This window comes from Myotis davidii, unplaced genomic scaffold (assembly GCF_000327345.1).
Source record: "Myotis davidii unplaced genomic scaffold, ASM32734v1 scaffold49, whole genome shotgun sequence".
NCBI classification, from domain to species: domain Eukaryota; kingdom Metazoa; phylum Chordata; class Mammalia; order Chiroptera; family Vespertilionidae; genus Myotis; species Myotis davidii.
The window spans coordinates 2,974,167-2,986,412 of NW_006300375.1; the positions used below are offsets into that span (position 1 = coordinate 2,974,167).

The 12,246-nt window shown below is 33.5% G+C and overlaps 1 protein-coding gene across 1 annotated transcript in view; it reads left to right on the forward strand.

Moving 5' to 3' along the window:
• Positions 1 to 12,246, forward strand: part of PCLO (piccolo presynaptic cytomatrix protein) — a 296,737-nt gene that overhangs the window by 224,721 nt on the left and 59,770 nt on the right. Inside the window, 5 exon segments of the mRNA XM_006777145.2 lie at positions 3,983 to 4,091; positions 4,636 to 4,703; positions 5,832 to 6,046; positions 7,651 to 7,701; positions 11,012 to 11,136. Coding sequence (XP_006777208.1) covers positions 3,983 to 4,091; positions 4,636 to 4,703; positions 5,832 to 6,046; positions 7,651 to 7,701; positions 11,012 to 11,136 — 568 coding nt within the window.

The following is a 12,246-nucleotide window of genomic DNA, read 5'->3' on the forward strand; positions in this document are numbered from 1 at the left end:
GCAAGATTTGCTCGCTATTTAGAAAGTCAGGGCAATGACCAGTTCAGCTGAAATTTTGCTGCTGCTGCTAGTTTATAAAGGGCTCTTGAGAGTGAATGTCCAAATTTAGTACATTAATCTGTAGTCATGGTTAATAATATCAGTGGAGAAAAAGTATTAATTGCTTGTTTTTTGTTTTTACCCCAGCTGCATCAGATTCTCATTTTATAGCACATTGGTTCATGTAAGGTCTCCTCCTGTGTGTGTGTGTGGGGGGGGGGGGGGGGGGTGTTGTTTATTCAGTCATTTATTAACTCATTCCTTTTTTATCTCATTTTCTTTTCTAATTCCCTTTTTTCACCATAAGTAGCTATTATAATTTATGTGATGTATTTATTTGTAAAATGTGTAATGTTAACTTGTGTCAATATTATTTTATGTATGTAAATGTCATTGCCCTATAGATCAGATCCTGTTTCTCACTTGTCTTTACTTGGTAAATGATTTCAAGATGGTTTCACCTTTTGACTTCAACACCTATATGTCTGTTTCCTGCAAACGCTGTGGAGTGTTTTCATTGTGAGCATTTTCTTCCTGTCATTGTCCATTTCTCCTGAAACTTACACCTCCCACAAATAAATACTCAAGAAGATTTCCCGGTCATAGGGTGTACATGAGCTTAATTTAACAATGTTCTGCCACATTGCCCTCCAGGGTGGTTGCACTTATCTGCATCTCCATCAAAATAATTACATGTCTGTAAATTATAAATAAGCAGTTGTTTTATTTTTCATGTTGAGATATTCTTTTCACATCTTAGAGTGGGGATAAAGCTGAAAAACCATCTAGCAAGTATAATTTCCCTTGAAGTAAAGTCACATAATTCCACATATGGTGTTTTCTGGCTTTTGATCTTTTTGAATGATGATAGTTAAGTAATAGTAACATGTCATTCTTGCTTTAATTTATACTTTCTAATCACTAATGAGTATGGGCTTTTCTTCATCTATTTATAACACTTTTGAATTTCCTGTAAATTATCTTTATTTTACTAATTGCCGAGATATTTCTGTTTTTTCCACTAGAATGAGTGTATTTTATTGCTTTATATGACAGCATAAAATATTAGCATATAACAGCATAAAGATGGTGATCATTACAAAAGTGATGAATTGTGTATCTCCTGCCACATACAAGGAACTGAAAAAATATCTTTGAAATAAGTAAATAAAGGTCTTGATCTTTTGTGTGATATATGAGTGGATGTACAATAACCTATAAAAGTTTGACTGTTAACTCAATAATTTTAATATATAGATGTTTTTGCAGTAATAGCAAATATTAAATATGGACAAAGAAATAACATACATGAAATTTTGTGTTATAAAGATAAGAATAGATTTGGTAGTTTGAGGAACATATAAAATTAACTAATCCCATAAAATATGAAAACACATTTGAGAATCTCTTATGTTGTTTTTTTAAATTTGAAAATTAACCTATTATTATACTTTTAAATTTTGATAACCTTTTAATTATAAGATTTTGAACACCAAGTCCTATCATCACTGTTGCACATTCAGCAAAATTTAGATTATGTTAGTTTTTCTAATAGAAACTATTAGAATAGGCACTTTCTAGGAATATAATTGAAGAATCATCTGAACACTCTCAAACTTGAACAATTGGCTAACATATATGTTGATAAATTTTAAAAACTATAAAATGTAATTATTTGCTCATAATGCTAAGTAATAGGTTTAACCATTTATGTGTACACTATCTTCTAGGATTATTTCTCAAAGTCAGAGTAAAAAGTTATCGGAAGTTTGATTATGCTTACATTCAAATCAATTAAATGGTAAAAGACTATTTTAGTGAACTATATTTCCATGTAGTATAATAATTTTCAACAAATTTTTGCATGCATTTTACAATAGAATTTTACAATTAACATTTTTCAAAATTACTGTATTTGATGTCACATGATACTTAATTCTCAAACTGTTAAAACCATCTAATGAATTGATAAGGAGTTATTTGTGTATTCACTTGTTTATTGTAGTGTGGTTTTTGTAGGATTCGTAGGAAGTTGGAAAGGCAATGCAAAGGGGAAGTGTTAACTAAACGACTGTTCACATAGTCACGTTCCCTGTGTTATCTGATACTCACCTTTGGAACCAAGAATAAGGAGAAAAGAACTGGAAAAATCTTTTGCACCAACTCTGGTGGGAAACTGAGTGAATGGAAAAGTTTAGCAGAGCATATTATGTAGTTCATGATCTCAGATAAATATCTAGGCCAGACCCTAGTTTTCTGTATATGTTTTCCAGCAATGTTATTAATGATTCTAAACAGTTTTTTATGACTAGAAGCGTTTTTCATTTCACTGGATAATTATATTTTGGAAATTTGCACTGTTATTTTTTGAGATGTGAAAAATAAACAGGTAAACCCAACAGAAGTAGCATCAAGATTATGTGGCTGTTTCTTTTCATAGACTATGCTCTGCAGAAAAGTGACAATGCAGTTTCTGGATTCCAATACCAGTAATTTGTTTCCATTCAAAATCATCTGTCATAAATAACTCTTACTCCTGACTAACAGAAAAAAGTGTGTTTTTCCTCTCTCAGTACTAAATTTTTCTTTAGTGGTGTCACCACTGTCTTTTATGTTATTTTCTCATTTTATATGTACAACAGCCTGGGATTATTGAAATAAACGTAAGGCCCATCTGAAGATAAAGTTTTCTTGGAGTAAGTTATGGAAAAGCCGTTTTTGTTTGTGTTCTTGTGGACATTTTTATGGACTTCTTTTGCCACTTCACTAAAAGCTTTTCCCTTGCTTGTTACTAGTAATATGCTTTTCAATGTATATCAAAATCATTAAAATGTTAAAGACTCAATCGTGCCATGTTTAGCATTTCCCATTGAAATCCATGTTGAGCAATAGGTAATTTCACACAGGCATCTGTGAAGCACATTGGAAATGTGATTTGTCGACAAGTATTTATTTTTATTTAATTATAGCCTAGTATGACATACATACATTTTTCTCAGGTAAAGCTGGGAGCATCCATAAATATGTAGGCACTATGACTTTGGATAGTTTTAGTTAATTTATGTCCAGCTCACATAGCCACAGATTAGGACCATCTGATTTGTGCCAAATATTTGTCCCTAGATTATTTTGACAGCTCATAATAAATGGACCAAAGGATTAAATGTAAGATGTTGAAATATTATATAGTACTACTTTTTTATATGAAAATTACATTTTTAGGTAACTAAATTTACAGGACCCAGTGCAAAATGAAAATGTAGAGCTCTTTGTTCAAACATTATTAAGAATTTCAACATGGCAATGGCAAAGCTTAATGAAACCAAGCATTGGACCTCCTGAGCACAAGGCCTTGTACTACTTACTGCACAGGCAGTACACACGCATGAAGTTGCTCTCTCTAGCATTTCTGCTGCTTCTACTCAGGAATATCTCGCAGGTAATGAAGAAAAGACACAACATGGAAATCGGTTTATCTGAGCCAAGCTGAAGGTATAGCAGTTCCTTCAGGGGGGCTTCACAGCAAAATCCCAATGGCTTTTTTCTGCCACCCCCATTCCACGATAGAATATGGAACTTGATACTTTTCTAGTTGCTTGTTCCCCATGAAATGATTATATTGGTGGTTGTACAAAATTGGTCTAAGCAATACACATTCAGTAATGTTTTCTTTATAGCAGTGTGAACAAAAAATGCATGTGTTTGACAGCATTTAATAGATTTCCAAAAGCAACATTTTGCATGTTGTGTTAGATACATTTCATGTGTTCAGGTAAGTGGATGAGACCAAAGTACATGTGGTTCCAGAGAACTTTGAGCTGATGTTCTCTGAAATAGTGTGCTGAGTTGGTTTGCAAATGCAGAGGAGTGTCTTCTATGCCCTATGGACCTGGACTAGAAATAGCACACAATTTTCACATTATACTTGAATTTGTCTTTTTAGGGATGCAAGTTTTGGAATGGAATGGAATTCCTTTAACTTCTAAAACATATGAAGAAGTGCAGAGTATCATTAGTCAGCAAAGTGGGGAAGCAGAAATATGTGTAAGACTGTGAGTTTTTCCCCATCTTTTTGTTTCCATTTTTTTTGGCTATTCATGGCTCTTTTAATTTAAAATTGTTAAGGTGGAACCTTTGCCAGTCAGCAAGATTTTCTGTAATTAGAAAATAAAAAGAATGCAAGTTTTATAGATTTCTTGTGTTCAGAATCAAAGTTTAAAGCACAGAAAGAATTCAGATCATTTTGTCTCTGACTAATGTCAATAGCTCTCCCCTTTCATCCTTTTATTGAAACACGCTTCATATAAATGGAAACTTAAACCCATTTAGATTTCATGGATGTGTATAGTATTTCAAAATAAACTTACATTTAATCCATAAAGATTTCACCTTAAATAACCATTTTTATCAGCTGACGTTTAACAGCATTGCCAATATATATTTGGTTAGAAGGGTGAGCATGCTTTGAAATTGCTTTATATCATTAACCACTTCTCATTTACCTCCTAAAAAAAATATTCAGGGTAGTTGGGGAAAAGGGCCTTTTGTGTCAGGCTTCCTCAAATTCTTCCTTAATTTTTTTGTTTTAATTTTTAGGGACCTCAATATGCTCTCAGATTCTGAAAATCCCCAGCACCTGGAACTGCATGAACCACCAAAATCTGGTAGGTGAAAGCAATCTGCTTTCAACTGTGAGTAAAAATGTAGACGTGGAAGTACAGCTGCTCCTCCACTTACAATGGGGTTTTGCCCCAATAAGCCCATCATAAGTTGGAAATATCCTTAAGTCAAAAATGCATTCAATACACCTAACTTCTCAATCATCACAGCTTAGACCAGCCTACCTTAAATGTGCTCAGAACACTTACATTAGCCTACAGTTGAGCAACATTATCTAAAATAATGCCTATTTATTATAAGTTGTTGAGTAGCTCATGTAATTTGTTATGTGTATCACTTTTGCACCATTGTGAAGTTGAAAATAGTTAAGTCTATCTATCATAAGTTGGGAACAATCTATAATTATTGAGGCAGATGTAGCTGTAGATAAAAATACAGACATAAATATAGATATAGACAAAATAAAGCAACAGACTGATGGATGTTTATATATTTATGTAATGGTAAAGAAAATCAAAAGCATTGTAGCTACATTTTTAGCATTCCAGGGAAACACACATATGCATGTTAAACCCAATAAAGAAATGTATATGAAATTCTCGCTGTGTGATTTCACATTTTTACATTTAGATCAAATGTAAGATTAAAATATCACTTATCCCTTTGTTTAGCAATGATGTATTGAGCACTTCCTGTGCATTCTGAGTCTGGGTTATTACAGTGAATAAAGAGACCAGGGCCTGTTGAAACAATAATACACCTGGAAATGTAAATATACTCTTTGAAATTTCCTCCTTAGAGAAAGTTATAGTTAAGATTTAAAGAAGGAAAAGTAGCTAGTCATACAAATTAAATTCCAGTGAATAAAATGGAATATTTTATCTTCGTACAATTTTCTATGTAAAACATTAAAAACATTTTCTGAAGATGGAATAGGAAGCTCAATTTCCCTCTGTAACTCAGAATTCTTTTACTCTTCTGTGACCCTTCTAGACTTCTTAGAAATAGATACATAAAGGTACAATTGTTTATGTATTTTTTATTTATTTTTTAAAATGTAGGTGGTTGTATAAGTAATATTTTGACTTTGTAATCTAGAATTCAAATCAGTTCCATGGTGTTAAGTACCTGTAAAATCCAGGAACCTATCAAGCCATTTTATTTTGTTGTAGTGGATAAAGCAAAGTCCCCAGGGGTTGATCCGAAGCAATTGGCTGCAGAGCTCCAGAAGGTTTCGCTACAGCAGTCACCACTGGTTATGTCCTCTGTCGTGGAAAAAGGATCTCACGCTCATTCAGGCCCTACATCAGCAGGATCCAGTTCTGTCCCAAGCCCCGGGCAACCAGGGTCCCCCTCCGTGAGCAAAAAGAAACACAGCAGCAGCAAGGTGAGAAGTGCGCCATGTGACCTTTGAGTTCCTTTCTAGTTCCTCCTTATTTAGACTAGCAGATAGGAAATACAATATTATTTTCTAAGATGTTCTTATGTTTTCTCACTTCCTAATTATCTACTGGAGCAAAAAAAAAAAAAAAACCCCAAACAAACCAGTTTTCCATTTCTGTATTCTTATGCGTTCTCTGTCATACCCCGAACAACTAAAAATGACCCGTAAGTTTATTCTCTATGTTGAATCTAGTTAGGTTTGTGTGCTCTTGTCAAATAAGCTATGACTGCTTAAAAAAAAAATAGGTTACCAATAATCACACTTTCCTTTTTCTTTTGTCTCACTTTTGACTTTTTATCTCAGTTATTCCCCAACTTTCCTAATAGAAATGCAAGGATATCTGGTTTTAGAAAGCTTGTGTCTTTAATTGAGGTGTAGTTTCAGGAACTTGTGTGGTCCTTCTTTTTCTAGATTCAGTTTTCTTTCCTTGAATTTTAATAGTAAAATAATTTTAAGTAAATATAATTGTTCACTAACTGACATTTTATCCTTTGTAACCAGAGCATAGTTTCGGTGTTAGTAAATGACTGTTCGTATAAACGAGTTGAACAAATAAAGGATACATGGCGTAGAAAATTTAACACATAGTCCATAACTTTGCCAATGATTATATTAGGGTTTTTTTTCTGTAAATATTTCACAAAACAAAACCTGGAATATTGCTCTCATTTCTAGGATAAAAATTTAAAGCAAAAGATGGCAGAACAAGTATATACACCTAAATATTAAGGATCTTTCCTTTTCCAGTTAATTATTAAAACAGGCCAATATATAACATGTAGGGAGACTAGGGCCTTTTTTGTAGAGTGAGTGGTAAGCTGGCCTCCATTTTGGGAAATGTCTCCCTAAATTGATGCCACATTCCACATTGCCTGAAATTCTGTAAGATCTGGGGTCAGGTTTATCATCTCTCATTTTCTACAAATACTTCAAGGAAATGTAACAAGTCAGCAGTCAGTCATTTTTTCAGCGGTGTGAATCAGTTTACTAGATCACATTCCTGTTTTTAAGGCTGTACTGATATAAGGGACTTACTAAGGAAATGAGAACTTAAATAGAATGGGGTGGAATTATAATCGAGTGTGAGATCTTAGAAAGTGATTGCCTGGTACCTCACTCTAGAAGGGAACAGGAATACCCAACAAAGGAGTATAAGCATGGATTTTCATAACTTCTGTCTCCTAGGCAGCTGGTGTATAAAAAAAAAAATTATTCCTCTATAGATCTTTAAATCCTATGAATATTTAAATAGAGTACATTGAACCAAAGCATTCATTTCCTTAAGTAATTGAAAATACATTACTGCAGGTATAAAATTATAGCTTCAAAACAGGCTTAACAAAATGAAAAGCAGATTCATGTGGCTATAAAATTAAACATGTATTGAGAAGTATAAGCAGACAGCATAATCTGAAGCAGACAAATGGGTGAAATATATTTTCCAGGCAGTGTGCTCTGGCCAAATAGAAATTAATTTCAGGAGGAAGTTGAAACAGTAAATTCTATGAAGGGTTTATCTATGATAATGTATGTTTTTAATATTACAGCCTACTGATGCAACAAAGGTTGTCTCTCATCCAATTACGGGGGAAATTCAGGTATGAACTTTTTTTTTTTTTAAATCATCATTTTGCAATCTTTTCTGCTTATTTCCACCCCCTGGTCTGTTGAAGTTGTAAACACTGTTAGAACCTTTTCTGTTTTATAACATATAGATCTATAAAGGGAAAAACTACAACTGCATAGAATAGTATTTTAATAAAAATATATGTTTTATGAAATCTAATTATATCTATGGAATTAGATGCCTTGAAACATACCTGAAACCTTAGTAGTATTAATACATTTTACGTCTCAGTTACTTTATATTTCTTGAATGTATTTCCAACATGACAGAATCTCCTAGAGTCATTTCTAGGATAAAAATTTAAAGCAAAAGGACCTAGACTTTAAAGTTTCTTCTTTAAGAGTTTCATGAGTTGAATGCTGTCCTCATTTCTTCCTCTGGTTAACAATTGTTAAAAAATTGCTAAACAATTCCTATAGAGCTGTGTTTTTCTTACTGGGCAGGGGGTGGGGGGAAGGGGTCTGGACTAATTGGAAATTGTGTAAATCATTTTAGTGGATTTTGACCAGGAAAATAGAAAAAAAAAGTAGCGTTAATCACTCTTTTTAATTCTATGTATGTATGTTTCTGTATTAGTGTAAAACATTGTAACATGTATTTCCTACTGTGAGTCATAGTAAAAATGGTAGAAAATTGTGATTTAGATGATACCAAAATGTAATTTCGAGTAGATAAGAAATGTCCCATAGAAAAAATTAACACAGTATAAAATAATAACTTTGAAGATAGTAAGTTCCCGATAAAGGAATGAGAACAGTGAGTCTTAGTGCAACTCCAACACGTTCTGGAGGAAATGTGCATGAAAGACTTCACGAAGGATAAGAGATGTGACCTGATTTGAGGATAAGCAGGGAGAAAGGGGAGTGTGTTCCTGGAAGAAGAGAAGATAGGAGGAAAGGCTCTGCTGCCAGAGAGGCATGAAATGAAGAGGTCGGCTTTGCTGCCGTGAAAGGTTCCTGTAGAGATAAGTTAAGACTAAATTTGAAAGAACCTTCAATGTGAGCTGAGGGGGAGTGAGCCACTAAATAATAGGGTGATCAGTAAACACTTCGGCGTAAGGAAAAGACTAATTAAAAGGTCATACAGCAGTGGCCAACAGGAAATATTATAAAGGGGCTGACACACAAAATAATAAATTAAGTGATTGTCTAGGCACTCACTGATTAAAACAAACGTGAAGTGTGACTGCGGAAATAGAGAAAAAAGTGCTGAAGGTGGACGGACACCTTTCTAAGAAGGACCCAGCAGGATGAAGCCTGATTACGTATGTTCTCTAAGTCTGGTGACTCATTGCTGTTTCCCACTCCTAGGCCAGGCCCTGATCCTTCATTTCAGACAGAAAAAAAGAAAAGAAAAAAAAGCTAGCTTTTCCAATTCACAGTTTTTTTCTTTCTCTCTCTCCCATTTTTTAAAATTTATTTTTATTTTTTACAATGTTTTTTCTTTATTAAGGTATTACATATGTGTCCTTATTGCCCCATTCCCCCCCCCATCCTCCCACTCATGCCCTCCCCCCCTTTTTTCCTTTAATACTTCTTGCTCCTGGACCAATATTTGTTGTGGTTTTTGTTTTTGTTGTTTGTTCTTATGGTTTTTTTTCCTTTCCCTTGAGCAGTAGTGTTTAATTCTATAGTAGAAATGTACACTAAAAACTTTCCTTCTTAACTCTTGGGATATTTTTCCCTTTCTTTTTTTAAATCCACTTATAACATTGGCTTCATCTGTTTGTTTTTTTTTCTTTTAGCGAAACCTTATTCTAAGTAACACCTTATGTAGACACCCAAACAATGACTGCCAGCACTTGAGTAGCTCTGGTAAGGATTACAGGGGACAGGCATCTCCTTCTCTCCTGGAAGTAACCTGTGAGCAGCCAAGTGTTCTCTAAGGCCCTGCAGAGTAAACCTTGGAAAGCACTATCTTAAGGAAGCCTGCAAGTTTTCATTTCAACAATAAATGGTTTTGGGGGGAAAAAACACAACAAGAAATAGTTTGGGTGCTTTATCAGTTAAAAATAAACTTTAAGGCTGGCAGAGAAAGGAGAAAATAAGGAAGAACTTCTTAAAAATTTGGAAGCTGTTCTAAATCTCAGTGAAATTAATTTCAGAGTCATTGTATATTTCAGTATCCGTTGTAGCATAGAGTTACTGGAGTTCTAAACTTTGCAGTGTTCCTCCTCCTTCACAGTATTTTGTTTCATGATGCCCAGACTCTGGGCTTTTCTGTATAGAGAAAAGTTATCAAAGATTCCTTTTTTGGCACAAAACATGATAACCAGGTCAAAATTATGCTAAAATTAACCATTATTTTAATTATGGAATTTTAGATAAAGTTTGGCTCATCTGAATTATCTCATTTTCAACATTACTATTACATATCTTCTTTGTATGATTATAAAATTTGTTGGTATTTTTATTTATGGATTTTCTGCTTTGAAATACAAATGTTTTGCTTTTTGTTAATTGGTAAGAACATCAAACAGAGTTAAGTCTTATTCTAATACCAAAAGACCCTTTCAATTTTGAAGGAGTAAAATGGGTTATTTCACTTATTTTGAATTATGCAAGCTTCTCAAATATTTATTAGAAATATAAACCTTTTACTATACAGTGACAATTTTGCAACAGCTATCAAGCATCTTTGAGGCAATGCCTCTTCTTTCCTCTTCAGCTTCTAAAATTGAAGAGCAAGATTTTGTTATGTTAGCCTCTCACTCTACTAGAAAAACAGCAGAACAGAAAGAAAAGCTTCAGGTTTAACATCACATAATGTAATACAGGAAGAGGTAAATTTTACACCTTCTGAAATATTCCTGCATTTCAGTAGTGATAGCTTTATGTTTAAATAAGGATTCCTCCCACTGCTAATTATTTGGTGAAATGCAAACTACATTTTCTAGTAAGTGTATCAACTAGTTAATTTAATTTCAGAATTCCAATTGTATATATGAACGTTCAACATTTAAAAGTAGGTATTTGATATTTCACTTAAAAATGCAACTAAAATTCACTGTATGATTTTCCTTCTAAATGAATTTTAAACAGGCCAGGACTTTCACCTCAGAAAAAAATGAATAGCACTTTTGCTAGTAACATGTGCCTGGGAACTCCCAATTAAATTAGACATTTACTGGTCTGTTCAGTTTCAAATAAAATGGAAATGAGGATTGATGCATCTTATGAGAACAAAAAGAAATACTCCTAAAATATTGACTGGTAATGCAATTATGTTTTTTAAAACAAAACAAAAATAATATTCACCAAATATGTTTCTGTCTCTTTAAGCTTCAAATCAACTATGATCTTGGCAATCTCATAATACACATTCTCCAAGCAAGAAACTTAGTCCCTCGAGACAACAATGGTTATTCTGACCCCTTTGTTAAAGTGTACCTTCTTCCAGGGCGAGGGTAAGTAAAGAAAATTTCTTCTAAGTAATGCATCCCCTGATTTAAAAAATAATGATATAATTTCTTCTAGTCTCTAATTTCAAAGAGTTTAATATCATTTCCTTAGTTTTACCCAGATGAAATATTTACTAATAAGTAGCAGATGAGGTGGAATTAAAATGTATAATTAAGCCTTAAAGGGTTCTAGGAGAGCCATTGGTCATAATAAAGCCTGCCTCGCAGAGAGAGCACATCAGTGATTAGATTCTGGACAACACTTTTGCTGCGACCAGTCAGATTGTCTGTGAAATCATTAAAGGAAATTATTTGTGGGAGATTTAAAAATGACCTTACATTCCCACATTTATTTACGAAACCAATGTTCAAGGACACATAACTTAGTACTTTATTTCATAGGACATGTGTATTATCTAATATGTTAAATGCACATTAAATGACTTGTTGATGCACCCTTATTCATATGCATATTTCAAATCAGTGTTTTTAAAATACTAATAAATTTTTAAAAAAGAGTCAGTTGAAATGTCTAGTTTGGTAAATAAATGAAAATTATCTCTGAATCTGTTGTGTGATATATAAACTGTTCATATAAAGCAAACTCTCTATGGAGATATTTAATGTTCACGTAATACCGTATTTGCCGGCGTATAAGACGACTGGGCGTATAAGAGGACCCCCTAACATTTCCACTCAAAATACAGAGTTTGTTATATACTCGCCGTATAAGACTGCCCCCTCTTCCGCACACCTTCCACACACCAAATAAAAGGTAAAACAATATCAGATTTGATTTTAACATTTTAATTTATATTCAAATGCTTATGACATGCAGGAAAACTGTCACAAGGCTGTATGTAATCAAACATATACATAAAACAGTGCAAGTTTATTACCGGTAAACATACCGGTAATTCACTAAAGAAAACACACTCTATAGACTGGTACCGTAGATGCTTCTCAGGAACACAGGCAAGCAGCCCACAACCTAGAGGGACTGTCAATGATAGAAGTAAGATAACAAATAGAGGGAGAGAGCAAGTGCCGGGCAAGTCCCTAGCAAGTTTGCTGGCGTGACAGTTTCACCTTAAAAGCCTTCAAACTCCTCTTCAT